At 35.2% G+C, this 19,524-nt stretch overlaps 1 protein-coding gene across 5 annotated transcripts in view; it reads right to left on the bottom strand.

Annotated features, from left to right (window-relative positions):
* Nucleotides 1-1,352: 1,352 nt before the first annotated feature.
* LOC306875745 (echinoderm microtubule-associated protein-like 3) overlaps nt 1,353-19,524 on the bottom strand; it is a 33,299-nt gene continuing 15,127 nt past the window's right edge. For 3 of the 5 annotated variants that reach the window (XM_079426460.1, XM_079426461.1, XM_079426459.1), the window contains exons 4-24: nt 18,668-19,084; nt 15,666-15,779; nt 14,453-14,481; nt 12,406-12,435; nt 12,080-12,200; nt 11,263-11,412; nt 11,103-11,172; nt 10,638-10,748; nt 9,793-9,888; nt 8,635-8,769; nt 7,855-7,993; nt 7,355-7,506; nt 7,117-7,242; nt 6,834-6,965; nt 4,849-4,916; nt 4,640-4,728; nt 4,338-4,435; nt 4,085-4,172; nt 3,884-3,982; nt 2,252-2,382; nt 1,353-2,003 (exon numbers count right to left, since the gene is read on the bottom strand). In XM_079426460.1, the coding sequence (XP_079282586.1) occupies nt 1,791-2,003; nt 2,252-2,382; nt 3,884-3,982; nt 4,085-4,172; nt 4,338-4,435; nt 4,640-4,728; nt 4,849-4,916; nt 6,834-6,965; nt 7,117-7,242; nt 7,355-7,506; nt 7,855-7,993; nt 8,635-8,769; nt 9,793-9,888; nt 10,638-10,748; nt 11,103-11,172; nt 11,263-11,412; nt 12,080-12,200; nt 12,406-12,435; nt 14,453-14,481; nt 15,666-15,779; nt 18,668-19,084 (2,608 nt within the window). In that variant the 3' untranslated portion in view covers nt 1,353-1,790. The remainder of the gene's footprint in view (nt 2,004-2,251; nt 2,383-3,883; nt 3,983-4,084; nt 4,173-4,337; nt 4,436-4,639; nt 4,729-4,848; nt 4,917-6,833; nt 6,966-7,116; nt 7,243-7,354; nt 7,507-7,854; nt 7,994-8,634; nt 8,770-9,792; nt 9,889-10,637; nt 10,749-11,102; nt 11,173-11,262; nt 11,413-12,079; nt 12,201-12,405; nt 12,436-14,452; nt 14,482-15,665; nt 15,780-18,667; nt 19,085-19,524) is intronic. The other 2 variants (XM_079426463.1, XM_079426462.1) reach the window with 1 other exon arrangement.

Genomic DNA, 19,524 nt, shown 5'->3' with positions numbered 1-19,524 from the left:
GACTTTCTGCTATTTCAGATTTTCAATACACTCCATTCTGTGTGATTTATAAGCGTTTTGAAAAGTGGGGACATGGGGTAATGTCCTGAAAAGTCACCTTCTCCTTGTAACACGTGTCATACCCTTGTTATTATACAAATCTATGTCCTGATTTGTCACAAAAACTCACTCACTCACACAAGTGGGCACTGGGCACCCATTATACTGTGGCGCCCGGGGAGCGATTGCATTTTTTTAGTGGAAACAACTTAAAATAGCCTTTTTTTTGATAAAGGTAAGAGTAATACATCATTCGGACCTGTAAAGGGTCTACTTGTATTTGTGTGCACTCACAATACCAACAAAATGTAGCCTAGTTCTTTTATAAAACAAATAAAACAAGCATGATGAGCTTTCTGCCGTCTCGTCTTGAACAGGTGCACTTCACAACAATGAACCGAAGCTGAGCGAATACATGCCTCACAGACATTATAAATATATATATAGAAAGCTTTAAATTATCACTTAACGAAATAAAAAAAAATTGAAAACAAAAATTATTTTATTATAATTTTAATCATAATCAATAAAGATGCATTTCTCTCTAAAGGCGCGTCTAATGAGGAGACGGCGAGTCAGTTCCCCCGTAGTTCGCACCCTGCTTAAGCCTGATAATAAATAAGACTCAATTGCACTTGCTGGAATAGGGAGTAAAGGACGTCCAGTTACATTTCTGTTGACACCCGTATGTCTTAAAATGAGAGTAACCTGTTCCAGCTTTTCGAGGACAAATGTAGCTGCTAACTGACCTAAAGAGTGTATAGAGGAATCTACTCTGAAGAGAATATAATCAGCAGATAGCATACTACTAATTTGAACAGTGTCAGCTAGCCTTCGCAAGTCTCTGGCAACTGTTAGCATGATGACTTCAACCATCTCTCTAAAACACAATGCTGAATCGATGCTTGTCAGTTGCCTTTACGTTAACGGGCATTGCGCAGGCAAACAATCGAATGCAGAACTTTTATAACAATCAACCAATGGTGGCATAAAGACCGCCTTCTCTGATGCTTGATAGACATCCTCTCATTAGCATGTTGAGCTGAGGAAAAATAAATACGGAACTACATTCAAAAATGAATAAACATTTGATGCAGGGGAAAAAAAAATTATTTCCCCCAACATTCGTTTAATTTATTTAATTATTTATTTTCTCGCACATTTAATTGTTTATATATTTATTTATACAGGAATATGTGGATTTATATATTTATTTGCACATTTATTTATTTATTTATGTATTATTTTGTGGATTTATTTATGTATTTATTTATTTATTTGCGTATTTATTTATTTATTTATTTATTGTTTTTGCAGGTTTGGTCCTCCATACACAAAAACTGTCAAAGCCCCAAAATTAAAAGTTTATAATTATTTTATTTATTTTTTTGCATTAAGAAAATAAACATGTTTAGGACCACCATAATTTTTTTTAGACTTTTCATACTTTATTTTTCTTCTAGAATGCAATAATACATTTCTTAAAAAAAAAAAAAAGAAAAAAGCTAATTTCAGACAAAAATATTTTTTTGGCCATGTCAGTTCATGACGAAATGTAGGTAGTGAACAGCTATGCATTATTTATGACTTCTCAATGGTAAAACAATACTGTGACGTTTTGCAAAAGCTGGCATAACCTTCCAAATGCCTCATGTCACAGCAGATTGTGCAGTGAGATATCTCCTCCTTGTTTCATTTCCTAGAATATCTTCATGCCTGTTTCTTTCTTGGAATTTCTGATATATGTCTCTCTATGTTCCATTCACTAGAGAGCTAGAGGAAGAGCAGACAGAAGAGGAAGAAGCTAGATGTTCCTTGGAATGGTCTCCAGTCCCCGCCCCTTTAACTCTCCACTGGAAGATGCAGGTGTCCTTCCCACCCATTGACAGAAGGTGACTGTCATTATGTGTAAATCGAACGTTAGTCACATGACTGCCATGGCCCTCGTACTTATAACTTGGAGCCTGACAGAGAAATCAGGGAATAAATTATTAATGTCTTGCAGTATAAACAAACACTTTTTCTGACATATTACCTAGAGTAAATATGTGAATTATTAATTGGCATACAATACATCCTACATCTGGCCTGTTATATCAAACTTTAATGCATAGTTAAGCATACAGAGTCTAATGAGATTTATTGTTTAATTTTATTTCTAGACTATGATAATATTTTTGACTCTCAATAAATACATCGGGCAGTGACTGACCTTTGGTTTGGGACATGGATACTGGAACAAATGAACCTTACAGAAGTCATCGGCCACTGCCACCATACTCTCACTGTGTGATCGACACAAGGCATTGATGTCTGTCCCATCTGATCCCTCGAGCCACACACCTACACAGCATTACAGTTTAGAAAGACAGTCAACATACACTTACATATGCTTTCAATGCACAGGACTTTGGGGACTCACAACATTAGGGCAATACACTTAATGCATTTATGAATTCATAATAATAATAAATAATTAATATGAATAAATATGATCTAACATAAACAAACACTTTGATTTTCAAAAAACAAAACATCTGAATATTTTTAGCAACAGTTTTAAATTTATTTTATTTTAAACTAATGTACATTTTCTAAATAAAATATGAGTGGCGCTTGCCCATGCAAAACTTCTAAGTGGCCTTCTGTTTTTTTAACATCAGCATTGGTTATTAAAGCAGGATAGAGTTGATTTTGGACTTTATTAAATTTAGAAAAGTTTATGGTGTGAATGTGCAAATAAAAAAATGAACAAATCAAAAGAAAACCGGTTGGCGTAAAGTGACTCCATCTCCACCCAAAATGAGTTTGACACTCTTATTCTGGTTTATAGATATGTGTGATGGATCTGCCATATTCATTAGCAAAATCACATCAATAAAAAAAATGTCCATAGCCACAACCAGGGGTCAGAGTAAAATTGTGATGGTCTTTAATGACTCTTGCTTACACAAGGGAAAAGGTGACTTCAGACATCCTTTTGATGACAAAAAATATGGTGAAAATCAAATGTTCAACAAAATACAATCCCTTTCACATGGATACAGTTGGAGTAGAAAGAGTCACCTTACATTGCTCTAGCCTCTTAAACTCACAGAGGACTAACTACAGCACAACTTTCCCAGAACAAGAAGTATCACCCCCCTCCCCAAGACAAGAAATACACTGAATTTAAAAAAGGTGACCAGCACCATTTAAGAAGAAAAAGAGGAGTAACAAAAATTACAAATACACACAGACATGAACCACAAATATCCAGGTATTAACATAATACATTCGACTAAAGTTAGAGCCATGGATAACTTTAGTTAATGTAAATAGCATTGTGCTAGACAAAAAAAAAAAAAATCACCTTAATCAAGACATCACATTTTCCAATGTTCCTTCCAACTAAGCATAGTTGGTACATTCCAACTTCCTTCAGAATTCAATAAAACAGTTCAACTTCCTGTTTGAACCCCTTTGTTAGGAGTCTGGCTTGGGTACACATGACACAGCAGGTACATTTTATTATCTAAATCCTATTGCTACTCTGTATCTTAATCAGAAGTTATTTGTTCAATTTTAGTCACCTTTCAAGTCAAAAGAATTTTAACTGGTTTTAACATTTTAGCCTTAAGCCAAATAACCAAGCCCGTGCACTGACTCAGTAAAAATGACAAAGAAAGATAACATGCTAAACCAATGTAACAATGTGCTTGTTTTTATTAATCAGTGCAAAAATAGTCTATAGAAGTTATGTGTGGCCCAATACATGGCCATCACAATATGGCTCAATGTGCTGCTTTCCTTAGCAAGAACCACTAATACCTAAAATAATTTAAAAAAAATGATTTTCTCTCACCCATGACATGGAATCCAAGCACACAGGTATAGGACGCCCACTCTCGATCTTTACTCTCAAACCGGTTCCTCAACAGCTTGCAGCCACTTACGACATCCCCTTTTTCAACAAACATAAATGTTCAAATGCATTATCATTTATATTACTCATTGTCTTCTTAGAATATGTTTCTGTGTTATGAACCCAAGCGTGCAGCCTTACAGTATAGAATTTCATAATCTCCAGAGTTGGACATGATGTATTTTCCATCTTTGGACCAGTCGAGGTGAGTAATGAAACTGGAGTGCCCCTGTAGTGTTACACACAGGGAATGAATTTTATCTGCACAACTTATTGTGCTTTTTAACACAAACAGACCGCTATAAAACATTACACACAACAAACCACCATAAAACAGTTATATTAAGAGTATAAGAGACATATTAAGAGTATTTGACCCAAATGCATTGCTTACTGTGCACTTTCCGAATCGTGTATAGCGCCGCCCACCCTCAGTGACGTTGTAAATGTAGATGAAGTTGTCATGGGAACCAACTGCCAAAAAGCTGCCATCTGTGTTTTGGTAAGCAGTAAAATATAAGTTATCGACTATAAACAGGTTTGCAAAACATTCTGCAAGCAGTAAAAGCTGCCACACTGAAACGCATGCATGTGCCACAAACAAGCTATCAGTTTTACATTTACTAATAAATGTAATAAGGTTCATTTTCAGAAAAAGTGTAGGTCTGTTTTATTGTGATTTTGTTGACCTCTGACCTGGTGAGTATCTCATTACGGATAGCTGCTCATTGCCATCAGTCAGGTCTGACACTACTTCTTTGGTTTGCAGATCCAGTACAACCCATCTATATAGGTAAGTGGTTAAAAACCATCATAAAGCCATTAAAAAGGGAACATTTCACTGTAAAAAGCTTACTATAAAACTGAAGTGGTAATTGTTATCAGCTGTGTTGTAAATGTTTTACCTTCCAGTACTCAGTCCAACAGAGACAACAGCTCCATTTGGGCTGAAATCAGCACACAGACCAGATTCCTAAAAGTGATCAAGATTAATGTTAAATTCACTGTTTTCGATAATACTGGTATAATTGTTTAAAGGCGCACCAACATAAAAGTTGAAATAAATGAATATTAGTATTGCCAAATATGTTTAAAATTATGCACAAATGATTTTCAATGACATCAGTGGTGTAAATAAAAATGGCATACTACATACACTGCCATTTAAAAGTTTGGGGTGAGTAATAATAAATAATTAAAATAAATAAACCCAAAATTCTGCACTGTAATGTTAGTGTGTTGAGACCAAATGAATATATCTCAGTAATGCCCATATTAACAAAATACTTCAGCTGTGTACTTCTGCTCTATTCCAAGCACAGGGCTCGACAGTGCGAGCATTTCACTCGCATTTGCGACTAAAAATAGATGTTTGCGAACTGGAAAATGTATTTAGGAGCACAAGTGCGAATACAAAACAAAATACAAAACAGCCTAACTTATACAGTAGCCTATAACAAACGTATTAATTTATTCTGTTTATTTATGGAAACATTGCGATGCAGCCTCATATGATTACTTTAGAACTTTAAAAAGGCAACGTTTTAATTTAAATGAGCACAGATGAGAAGAAAAGCGGAGCGAGTTAAAGTGAAGACGCGCTGAATGACGCACATTCGCCACTAGAGGGCGCTGCCGTTACCCCGGTAACCCAGTAAACAAATCAGCTGCGCTACTTTCCTAAAACTGTGTAAATAATGTTTCACACTCAGTCATTTAGATATTTATATTCGCTTTAATCTTCACAATAGCCTCAAATAATTCTTACTTAAAGACTTAATGAGCTATTTATTTTCAAACATTTTTTCTAAGCTAAAACATGGCCCATCCACTGATCTATAATAAAGAACAGTGGGCCTATCTATATATCAACGACTGATTCGTTATTATTGTTCAGTAACACAAGTTCCATTAGTTAACATGAAAAAAAACAATGACTGCATTTATTAATAATGCTATCTTAATTTCAACTTTTAATAATACATTATAAAATCAAAAGTTGTCTTAATATAATTCAATGGAGCTAACATTAACTAGCATAGTTGTATTTTTTTATTAAATCAACATTAACAAAGAATATTAACTACTGCAACAATTAGCTGTTGCACATTTTTAGTTAATGTTAACCTGCTTTAACTAATGTTAACAAATGGGACCTTACTTATATTGTTCTTTCGTTCATTTGAACAATCTTTTGCACTCTAATCTTGAAACACTTGTTTACTTTATATTTATGTATTTTTTATAAAAGTCTTTTAGTAAATTATCTTTAATAAAGTTATTTAACCTGTTAGGAGGACAACACTTTTTTTCACTTAGAAATTATATACTGTGATTTAAAAACAAAAACATATACCGTGACAAAAGCTTCAATGATTATTGTGAAAATTTTATACCGACACAGTTTAATAGGATTATAACTAATTACATAATTAGCCTATTAAATAGTGTCTGAAGTAAAATTATTTAAAAACCTTGTGTACTTTCTGTATTCTGATAAATTAAATAATGGTGCTTGTAAATGTCTCTTTGTATCCCCTTATTAAGCTAAAACACCTAATTAGAAAAATTTGCATTGCGCCCCTAAATGTTTTTAATGCGCTCCTAAATTTTTTGACTTAGGAGCACATGTGCTCCTTGGGGAATAGGTAAGCGTCAAGCCCTGAAGCATACTGCATGATGAAGAATCTATACAAATAGGTGTCAGTATAAAATGTACCCAGACAGCAACATAGTGTTGGCCCAGATCTGGCCCATGTGAAATCCATGCGGGCCGGATCTGGGCCAACACGGCTCGCTGTCTGGGTAGTATACAGTGGCGCACACACACACACACACAAAACCCTAGTGCGCCTTTAAAATGGTTAAAATTTTCTGTGACCTCTCTAACCTCTAGTGTCGTGCACCAGTCCAGTTTGTGGTCCTCTGCATTCCATACACACACTTGACGATCATTTCCACAGGTAAGAAATATGCTCTGAGTGGGGTGTGTGGCCAGACCCCACATTTCATCCACATGACCCTGACAATTCAATACACATTTTTAGAGTGCAGTAGAAGATCAAAACTTTATTTTGCTGAAGCTGCTTTTTAAATTAAATTTATTAAATAATGTTTTATAAAAGTTAAATTTATTGTTAAACTATATTTGCATATAAATCCAATATATTTACCTGCACAATGGCCACAAACCCATCCGAAAATGTTCCTCTTAGGATTGCATTTCGTGTTGTGCCAACGAGCAGTTCCTCTCCATCTACATCCGCAATGGTGCGGACTGCACCATATTTCTCCGAAATCTGGAAGAGCAAAGGCCATTCAAGATGTTTTTGATTTATAAACTCTATAGTTTAATTTACTCACATTGCTGCAAACATACAGTTTCAAAGATAATGCGGATTCATGCATTACCTCACACTCTCTTTCAGGTGCCAGGTCTGCGCTCCAGCGGATGATCTTGCGGTCCTTGCCACCACCGCTGAGTATAGCTCCACCCTGCAGGACGCACATAGCGAAAACACTGCCCTCGTGAGCGCGTGTCTGCTTCATGATCTGAAATGTCTCTGCAGGCAAGGAGAGAAGAAAAAAGTGGCAACGTGAATTTGAAAAGACAGACAGCATCTATAGTTTTTCAAATTGTATAAATAATAGAGGCTAATCGGGCTATATTAAAAAAAAATATTGTACATTGATGAAGTTAATAATTCTGGCTGATACTGATAAGCCAATGATTATATCTAAAATGTTACTTAGTAGCATCATATTATTTCTTCCTTATTTTATCATACAACCACATGAAATGGATTACATTTTTGATGAAAGCCAATACAGTTCTGATAAATATTGTGTATCCCTATTAATACTTAAAATTGAAGTCTATCAGGCAAAAATTAGGAAATGATTTTGCTTACCCTTTGCTCCTTTTCCTAATGTTTTGGTATCAGCAGCTGATTTTCCCCATGTGAGAATGTTCCCCTCAGAGTCTCCCGTCAACACATCACCCGTAAGACTGAACACGAAGCACAGGACGAATTTGGGCTTTTTGTATTTCTGTTAATGAAACAATGAACAAAATCACCAACACTTTAATACTAAACTATGAGTGAATTCATAGCTAAATACATTATGAAATAGTTCTATCCTTTAAAGCTAATTTTAAGGCATATTAAAGGGAAACAAAAGTACTTAAAATGATAATAGTATACTGATGGTATCACATAGAAATACCACCCAAGGTACATTACCTTTTAAAAGTAGTTTAGATTTTTTTTTATGTTTTTGAAAGAAGTCAAAAATACATTAAAACATATAATTAAAATGTAAATATTATTACATGAAATGCTATTTATTCCTTTGATGCTGAATTTTCAGCATTATTACTCTTCAGTGTCACATGATCCTTCAGAAATCATTCTAATACACGATTTGGTGTTCAAGAAACATTTTTTTTTTAAATGTTGAAAACAGTTGCATTTTCTAATTTTATTAAACTGTGATACACTTTTTTCATAATTTCTTTAATATTCATCTTATATGATAACTTCACTAAAATATGGTAATACCATAGTCCATTTTTGAAAGCGAGTTGCTGTTAATTCATATAATTTCTTCCCATTTTCATAAATGGAAAAGCAAATGATACCAAATTTACAATGGAGGACAGTCAACTTAGTGGCCAAATATGAACTCACTCCAAAGATGCCCTGTTTCTTGGTCAGTGTGCCAGCGCTCATGGTCCAGAAGTAGACGTGGGACTTGCCACAGGAGATGATGTTGTTGGTGTCTGTTAGGCTGAAGTCCACAGCCAAAACTGCCTCATTAGTGCTCTGAAACACACACATAGACACACAGCGTGAACACATATGGTTTGCCACAGTATATATGACTAAGTGCCAGTGGTTCTGTGTTATTATAGGAGAAAGCTGCAATTCAACTTCAAACATCCAGTCAATCTTCAGCTGCAATAGCAGCTCATGTCAGTTTAATGACTGTAATTTTCCTGTGTTATTAAAAGGTGTAATCCAGAAACTGTAAATACATCTTCAAAGCTCTGCAGAAGATATTATCATTGTTTATGATTTCTAAACTTGACTTTGTACTGCAACCATGTTCTGTATATTCATCTTCAAGCACTATTGTATCCAGAATTTCGCCTCAAACACACATCTGAAGGGCATGTCAAATTTCTGAATGATATTTATCTCACCGCAAACTGACTTTAAAAAAATAAACCAATTCACATTGAGATGAAAATCTAGATGAATTCAGTGAGCAAACAAAACTCCCTTGACAAATCATCATGCTATTCTAAGTCCAAATACTTCCTAAATCCATTACTGGCAGTGCAGCCCAAAAATAAAACACGAGAAAGAAAAATGACACAAATCACACAAATGGCCAGTTCTTAAAACGCTCGCAATCACTCATACAAATCTACTGTGAAATATTTAGTCGCTCCCATAGCAACCCCGCTCAAACTGCTCATGCAGAAGAAGGGAGGAAACATTTAGGACAAAGGATCCCACAAAGCTAAAAATCCATCCACAATAAAGCTGACGGCTTTCAGAACACAGGCAGCTGGCTGTAGATTCAGTCAGAGTTGCTGAAATAATCACTAGGATAATTTATCTTAAAAAGTCAAATTTAGAACTCGGACATGGAGGGTTGAGCCTGGTGTTTTTATTAGGAAATACTGTGCATGTGCTTGAAAAAACATTGCTAGGCCACTAATCAAGCGAATGTAAACTATATCTGTGTTGCTTCATGTAGATATTGTCTGGTAGATAGTATATACCGAACATGCATTTCTCTGTGTGTGTGTGTGTGTGTGTGTGTGTGTGTGAACACACCTTAACTTCAACATGCTTTATGTTTTTATTCCAGTCCCACACAGAAAGCATGTGTTCATTGGAATCGTCGATCACACACAGGAATGTCCCAGCATCCTGTAAAAAATAAAATCAAATAATAATAATACACTACCAGCCAAAAGTTTGGAATAATTATGGTTTTTAAAATTCTGGAAATATGTTTTTTATGCTCATCAAGGCTGCAGTTATTTTTATAAAAAGCACATTAAGTTTGCTATTTTTAATATATTTCAAAATGCAATTTATTTCTGTTATGGCAAATCTGAATTTTCAGCAGCCATGACCCCCATCTGTAGTGTGATGCAATCCTTCAGATATCATTATAATACGCTGATTTGGTGCTTCATATTATTATCAATGTTGAAAAAGTGAAAAAAGTTTATTCAACAGATCATTCAAATAGAAAACAGTTGCTTTAAAATTGTGATAATATTTCACAATATTAAATTTTTTATTTACTGTTTCATTTACTTGTTTACCATTTTTGTGTTATTATTGTATTTTCGATCACATTTGTGACCATAGGAGACTTCTTTCTTATTCTCTTAATTATATATATATATATATATATATATATATATATATATATATATATATATATATATACACAATGTATGCAAGTATATACATATATTCCAAAAGACACGTCAATGTTTCTAGTCTATAATTGTTTGTGAATTGTTTTGGATCCTGGATTATAGTATTGTTTTACAAATTTTATAATTATTTCTATTCTATATGTTTAATACATATGAACAACAGTCTATTCTGTCTGTCTGCTGTATTGGAACTGGAAAGAATGTAGAATGGGAAGCAATACTTACTGAACTGGAAAACGCTAGGGCTCCGACACCTCGCTCAAATGTGCCGAGGCCGATCTGATGCAGTGTCACTAGCGTTTTGGAGTCCCAGATGTGCACAAAGGGCTGAAGAGGCTGACAAAGACACATGCACACACAGAAAACAGTTTATTTGTTTGTTTTATTCAAGATTTTAGGTTAATGTTTTTAGGACTGCATATAGGATCACAGTTGTAATCACCATTTTGCCTTCACTGCTTAATTTATTATGCATTTATCATATTTAACATTATCTAACAAAAAAAAAAAACCAACAAGAGCAATTCATAAAAAAAAAAATCCTGAAATCAACATAAATAATAGCTAAATAAATAATGGAATTAGTAAAATGCTGTATGAAATAGTTTTTATATGGCGCATAGCACGTCGCACCACAATATCACATCTTGGTAATCAGTAAAATGTGATTTATTCATATGTCAATCTCACCTTGCCATCTTTGTCTACTCCCGCTGTCTGTCCGGATGCTACACGCACCTTGTCTGGGTGGATGGCAAGACTACATGCCAACAAGTAAAAGAAAAAGTAAGAACATATTAATCAGAAAGAAATTAGGTGCACATCTAAATACGTAACTCTTCAAACTCACCATCTGACGCAGTCTGTGTGTTTCCGATAATGTCTTTGCATTTGGTTGCTGATATGATACAGAACCACCACACATGCAATAAAATAAACTGCTTCTCCAGACGGCAACAGGTAAAGGTTCGCTCGACAGTCCCGTCCCCGGTAACCGTAGCTGAAAATAAAAAGGGTCAAGGAACATTTGCTAATATGTATACATTATATATAAAGGAAATATAATTCACTGTGTTTAGCAACGTGAGTTAATATAAGCTTTTAATAAACGGTTTCCAAAATTACAGAGAGAACAGGTTTTGTTCCAGACTTTGCTTTTTTTGGGTATACACCCAAAAATTATGAAATTGAGAAAGCATAAGTTCTATGCATTGGAAAAATATGTGCTGTCTTTTAAGAAGTCAACAGTTAGGGGAACTGTCAGCATATTTATCATCTTAAAAATGTAGGTGACTAAGCATGAAACAGATTTATTTTAAAAAAACATTGTTTATTTTTGGAACTTTTGAAAAGATTTAAACATGGATATAATTTGAATACACAGCATTCTTTTTCCTCTTTTATTGTAATCAGATTTTTTTTTTTAATCTCTCTCTATATATGGATGATAGACAAAAACAGTAAAACAGCAAACTATAATCGTTTTATAATAATACCGCATGTATTTTACAATTATTATATAATATATTACATTTAAAAATTTTATATAATATCATTTATTCTATAATTACTTACAATTAATATATATGAAAGTAAATTAATTTATAATTTAATTCATTTTAATTAAAAATTCTTTAAAAAAAGTTACAAATATTGCTTTAGGATACACCCAATCCAGATCCAGTTTCTGTGAGGGAAGATCCATTTTCAGCTCCTCGTAGTTTAGAATGTTTGAAGGAATGTACATGGTGATTGGTCGTCCACGGATGAACATCTTGATTGACTGACCTGTGAGCAAAATAAATGGGAGAATGCACAACATCAAAATATGAAAATGTAAATGACTCTGAGGTTTATTGTTGCTAGTGGCAATGAATACTATAATTCAGATTTGTAAACTTCAAGAATACTTAAAAATTTAAAATTAATATGTTATACAAAAATATTTTTTTGGCACCAATTACTTAGAATCAAAACCATGATTGAAACGTACTCTGAGTTCCTCTCCTGGACCCCTGAGATCCTGTTAAAAGAGAAAACGCAAACAAACATTATCTCTGCAGCTGCAAAACACATCAGGAATTCCTGCAGCCCAACTGCGCTCCGACTGACTCTACAGGGAGCTCCACTGAGAACACCTCTCTGAATCATGCTGTCTGCTGTCACTGTCTGGACCTGGACCTGGCTCTGGCCTGCACTGAGGGGGAAAACTCTGTTTTTAACAGAGCTTTTTAAAAGCAATGAGGCAAGCAAGTCAATCTGTGTGGCTACTGCAATGGAATGACAATAAAAGCAACAGCCAGAAACTAATAGTCAAAGTCTGAGTCACAACATCACTGACCTTCGAATATCTTTTTTATATAATATGGGTTGTTTTGATACAAGAGAAAGTGGGAATATCTCATATTCCAAAGAAGCATCATATGGTTTTAAGATGAAACCATAAACGACTCCAGAAGGACCCTTATGCCAATGTTATCAGATGGATATCACCCAGGTGACGCCGAAACAACATTCCATAAATGTGTCAGTTTCATCCCCGAAGGAAAAACAACATATGTTTGATGTTGAACGCAGTCATGATATTTCAAATAAAAACCCTCATTTACTTTCCCCAGCCATTAAATGCAGGTGAATAAATTATTAAAACGCCACACGCACACAAATTAAGCGGCCAAGGCCGTGCTGTGAAAAGGTGGTGTGAATATCTGGCACACAGGGAAAGGGAAACACACATCCATCATCCTGGACAGAAAACTAGAGTAGTGCGGTTGCATAACCAGCGAGAGTAACTTTCCAGCATGAGCACAAGCTCTTCTGTGTCTCACTGCTGAAGGAAACCTGCACCTGTACACGCATAATGAATAAACAAATAAATAAATATAATAAATACTAGACATGAGGCCACTAATGGCTTGTTACAGTAATTATAAGTCGGCTGTGCAGAGTAATGTGTGCTCATAAATGGTTATATGCACAGTGACCTCACTGCACCTCGAAGCATTTAGCCAGAAACTACTCTCTAATCTGTTATGAATTGGGTTTTCAGAATTTGGTCCATGAAGCTACTGAAAGGGATCTGTGGATAGACAGACTGGGATCTGTAAGATTTAGTTAAAAAAAAAAAAGAAATTAATACTTTTATTGAGCATGGATGCATTAAATTGATCAAAAGTGACTGTAAAGACATTTATAATGTTACAAAGGTTTTCTATTTCAAATAAATGCTGTTCTTTTCTTCTATTAATCAAAGAATCCTGAAAAAAATTGGCACGGTTTTGCACAAAAATATTAAGCAGCACAACTGATTACAACATTAATAATAATAATAATAAGAAATTCTTCTTGAGCAGTAAATCAGCATATTAGAACGATTTCTGAAGGATCATGTGGCACTGAAGACTGGCGTAATGATGCTAAAAATTCATCACAGCAATAAATTACATTTTAAAATATATTAAAATAAAAAATAGTTATTTAAAATTGTAATAATATTACTGTTTTTACAGCATTTTTGATCAAATAAATGCAGCCTTGGTGAGTGTAAGAGTCTTCTTTTAAAAACGTACAAAAACAATCTGGGATTTTTTCTGGTGCAACTGTGTTTTGCAATGAACAAAAAGAGCGATTCAAATAATTTTTCAGAGCTTGCTGATAATGGGCTTTGCTTTAGTGTGCCAACAGCAGTCAGCATAGAAAAACTGTCAGGGGAAAAAAAACAAAAACATTTTTATTCAAGAAAATAAAACCTGACAATGCTGATAGTAAGAATCTGAAATGACAAAGACTACATGATGACTAAAAGTTTTATACTCATAACGCATGACAGCTTTTCCAGTAATCAAGCACACCACAAGAGAAAGGAGCATTGTATCTCTATACAAACAGCAGAGGTTCCATGGAAACTGAAGTCAAAAAAGATGAAACACAGGCTTATGCAAGTCTGAATTATGACAAAGCTAGGCTAAGATCAATGTTGTTTAGAAATGCTTAAAAAAAGAATAATGAAGAAAAGGGAGAGATGCGAGATGCCTTATTACCTGTACTGGAGATGAGGTCTTTTGCCCGGCTATGGAGACAAACACATCAATTAATTAGTGATTGACAGAGAAAATCTATATATTAACAATGGCATAATCCCTTCAGTACAAATTTTAGAACAAATTTTAATTGTTTATTTGTTTGTTTTGTTTAATGCCATGCCTGCTTCTTTGACTATTTTCATGTTGAAAATCATACTTGAGTTATAAAATTTTAAAGAGAATAAGATATATTTAAGACCCATTTAGCAAGAAATTCCGTGATAAAAAGATTCCCATGAAATGCTTTCAAACATTAAATATAACTTAAAGGAAAAGTTCACCCAAAAAAGAAAATCCCAAAAAATGTACCCAACCTTGGGACATCCAAGATGTAGATGAGATGTTGCTTCATCAAAACAGATTTGGAGAAAATTCAGCATTACATGACTTGCTCACCAATGGATCCTCTGCAGTGAATGGGTGCCGCCAGAATGAGAGTCCAAACAGGCCAGCCAAGAAAGTGATATCATGGACAGAGGTCTTGTGTTTTAGCTGAAAGCTGTTTGTTCTCTCATTCTGCTGAGGACACATTGGTTTGCAAGTGCTGTACTGCTAAATTTCTCCAAATCTGATCCAGATGAAGCAACAAACTCATCTACATCTTGGATGGCCTGAGAGAGGACCACATTTTCAACAATTTCTCATTTTTGGGTGAACTATTCCTTTAATCTCTTTTATGACCATCTGTGGCACTCTATCGATTATCACTAAATAATTTTCACTCATCCCACTTAAAAAAAATAAAAAAATTAAGCACAATGGAAATACTAGGTGGCTTACATATTGCCTGATAGGTAGCACACCTTTCTTTAATAGGCCAACTGATAATAGCATGATAATAGCATGATACCCAAACAAGGATGGACATAACAACTATCTACAAAGTGTTGTTTACATAGAGCAGGAAATCTCTCAAAAACGCATTATTTTATTAAAGAATCATTGTAAATGCGTTCACAAAAATATTCTTTGAAACCCCTTGTGCACTTGCCCCATAGACATCCGTTGTACGTGCATGTTGTTTCTATAAACCGAGGGATAAGTCATGCAGATTTTCTGCAGAAACAGACAGCGTCTCATAGATCGTGCTGATAGAGCTTAAATTATTTATTTACTCTGAAACTTTCCGTTATGTGAAAGCGCATGCTTGAACAGAAAAAAGGTCTCTCACCTCTCCAGACTTGGAGATCGTGTGAGTAAGTTTGTAGAGGAGGCTGCTTTCTTAGAAAGCCGCTGTTTGGTCTTTTCTTGGGAGTCTCTGCTTTTCTCACTGTTCCTCCTCACCCTGATCTCAAGAAGAGACATTAGTGAGTCACTGCATGTGGCATTCAAATCAGAAGCACAAAGCTCATGCAAGCAGTCATCAATGTAGATATGAGCATGCTAACATGCAGTAACAGAACTGACAGAACGTGCTTAGCATGTTTCCATTTATGTGTCCCATCAAGTTTGGACATGTGTAGCATGCAAATGCACCCACATTACCAAACCCACAACCCACAATCATGCAGAAAAAAACATGCAAGTAAATCAGATATCAGTGAGTTAATGCAATTGTTTTGAGTTACAATGAATTTGAACTTGTGTGTGTGGGAGTATGAGTCTGTGCTCACTGAGGGATTGTTTCCTTTAGCACACCCTATTTCCTGTTCTTCTGAATACCCTAAGAGGCATCCAATAAAAGCTACATGAAACAGGAAATATCTGTGGTCATGTGATCAATGATGATACTTGTGGTGACAGACAGAGAAGTGAAACTAAAGGGGGATAAAGGGGGCTGTCCACTCTTAAATAAAGCTGAATCCTGTCACTCTTTATATGGCACATTTTACACGGCAGTCGAAATGAGCGTTACACCAATACACTACCCAGGCTGCTCACACAATATTTGACTTAAATTAGACAATATTTGAAAAAAGTCTTGTAAATTGATAATGCACAAATGTTTAATTAAATAATAGTTCATTTCATTATTTCTGTCTAACTGAATTTTTCATATTTTTGAAAGAGGTCTATAATGCTCACCAAGGCTGCATTTATTAGATCAAAAACACAGTAAAAACAGCGATATTATGAAACATTATTACAATTTAAAGCAACGGTTTTTGAAATGAAATTTATTTCTGTGATGGCGAAGCTGAATTTAACATATGTACTGCTTAATAATTTTGTGGAAAAGGTTTGTTTTCATTTTTTCAACATTACAAATGTCTTTACTATCACTTTTGCTAAATAAAAGATTAATTCTTGCTGACTGGCTGCACATTTAAAAAAAATCATATTTACATATCACATATATATATAAAACAAAAATCTTATATCAATATTGTTAAAACAATAAAGCCAAATGCAAGATTAATTTAGAGCACCTTAGTGCAGAAAACAAGTCTGAACAAGGTAAACTATGTGTTTCCTAACTTTGTTTTGAATGTAACATATGGTCAATGTCCACTTAATCAGTGCATGGAACTTGCCACGCATTTAACATTCAAATTGTGCTAGCATGGTTCGTGGTACGCTGTTAGTTTCAGAGTTTGTCTGCATGGAATTTTATCAAAACTTCACATTTGTTTTCATTCAGTGCTAATCCAGCAGAAGAGTGACAAGTTACAGACCACCATCTGAAATAGTCTTGGACGTTAAGAAGCTTAGGGGCCACTATAGGTCATTTTTAACCATGTAAACAGAATCTTGCATTATCTTGTCCAGTGTCTTTGTCATGAATTAGTAATTAATTATGAATAGGGATTTCACACTGTACATCTGTAAACCACATTCTTAATTGCATATTTACATACATTCATTTGGTCACGCTTTGACTGCTTCCCTCATACGCTGAAACTAAACAAGGCATGAATGTTTAACCATGCAAGCATTGTTTAGTTTTGCCTGGTACTCTGTTGCAAAACAATCTGTCGTAGCATTCTAGCACCACATAACTTTGTAAACCCGATAACCCTTTTGCTTGATGTCTATGCAAGGATACCAGGAAGGGATGAGGTATAATTATCTGTAAAGCACTGTTTGCATGGAACAAGACTTAACATTACATTTGTGGGAACCAAGAAGACATTTACACGAAAGACCACCCAAAGCAAGCATGCGGATAAATCATTAAATGAATCGAGATTTCCTTTGTTTAGGAGATTATGTGAGATTATATGATGGGTTAGTATGATTTCAATGCCTCAATCATGAGCTTTTGTGTTTCTGCAAAACCATGTTACAGGCAAGATTCCCAGGAGCTGTTTTGACATATGTACTCAGGCATTTCAACATTCCTCAATGACAGCTTTTACGCTTAATCAATGATCGCATATGTTCTGTATTCACCCGAAGGAGAGTAAACGGGTCTCGATGACAATATTATTGCTACATTTACTGCGGAATGCTGTACTATTTTCGCAACTGTGCTAACGGACATGCATACCTATCAGTCATCACTGCAACTGAACAAACACTTGTGTCAGCTGTCTTCCCTTTTACCTACTAAAAACTCAAAGCTACAATCTCCAGAACTTTATCTGCCCCAATAAATCGCACTACGCTTCCAAAGAAGTCAAAGCATTAACTAGATCCAAAAACAAATGTAAAACTCTGTTGGTACAGAGCTGAATGAATGCCAGAAGCACATCAATTCATTTATAGCGCCCTTAGGGACACAAATGTCTCTGGTATTACTTAAGGACCGATACATTGCTGTAGCTCAAATAGTAGATCATGGCGCTAGAAACGCAAAGGTCATGGGTTTGATTCCTAGGAAATGCATGAACTGATCAAATCAAATGTATGAATTGAGTGCAAGATAAGTCGCTTTGGAAATGCCTGCCAAGTGCATAAATCTAAAGGTTGGTTAAAAAGTTATGCTTTTTAAAATATTTTTAAAATGTTACTAAAATTTAAATAAACAAGAATTCTCATAACATTAATCTGTGATTCTACTTTAATGTGTTTATCCACTGGCCTTAGGGCTGACCTAAATTACAAACTCCCACTGATTCCTTGACTTCTGTGTAAATATAGCTCAATCTGGGAGCCAAAACTGGCTCAACAAGCTGTAACTTTGGTTTGTGCAGCAACATAAACATTAATATTAGGATTAACACCAAAACCAGAAGCAGTGAATTCAAGCAGCCAGCCAATGCTTGATTCCACTTTTAGGGGTCAACGCACAGCATTTTCTCTCCCTCGCGAATGGGTGAGAGTGGGCCTCCGTGTGGGCTGGATGTTGGTTCTTTTGGGGGTGCGGGCGAGGAGGATGTTGGGGTTTGAGGGCATGAACCCTGGCTGTCCTCGCTGCCTTTGCTCTGTTGTTTCTGAAGGGTTCTGATTGTAGTGGGCTGGATGGTGTCTTCTAGTATGGAGCTCCAGGTGTGGTCCTTCCCCCTCTCGTCTTCATCAGCATCTTCCACCTCTCCGCGGAGCTTGGTGGGGGTTTCATCAGCGAACGGGATGCTTTCTGTTAATGCATCCTCCAGGGAGAGACTCTGGACTCTGTGATTTGGGATCCACGGTTCGGTCTGAGTGCACCTGTCGCTAGATATGGTTTTAGCCCCGCCCTCCCCGTTTTCAGCTGTGTTTGAGATATGGCTATAGATACACAAATAAAACACAATGTTTGAGATGAAGAATGTCTCAAAATGCTGCTTGTCAGTTAAAGTGAATGAACAACTCAAAAATTTTAATTCTGTCATCATTTAATTATTCCAAACATCTATGACTTCCTTTCCATGGAACACAAACACAGATATTGCATACTATCCAAAATACTTTTTTGGGGCTGTAAAACTACAAAAAAAAATTGCATTATGAAAGCACACTGCATGGACACTGCATGCCATTTTTGTCTAAAGCCATATGATAGCATTGTATGAGAACTAGAAGAAATAGAAGAGAAAAAAAAGTCTTAATTCTCATTCAGAGAACCAATGTATCAATCAGAGAGAATTGTAGAAACCAAAGACATTTAAAGCATTGTTTCTGAATTCAATGCAAGCATAAACAACTCACATTTTAGTCTGTTTTTCATA

The sequence above is a fragment of the Barbus barbus genome (assembly GCF_936440315.1).
Source record: "Barbus barbus genome assembly, chromosome: 1".
Taxonomy (NCBI): Eukaryota; Metazoa; Chordata; class Actinopteri; order Cypriniformes; family Cyprinidae; genus Barbus; species Barbus barbus.
Note: the sequence above shows the minus strand (reverse complement) of the source record. Positions and strands in the feature narration are given on the sequence as shown.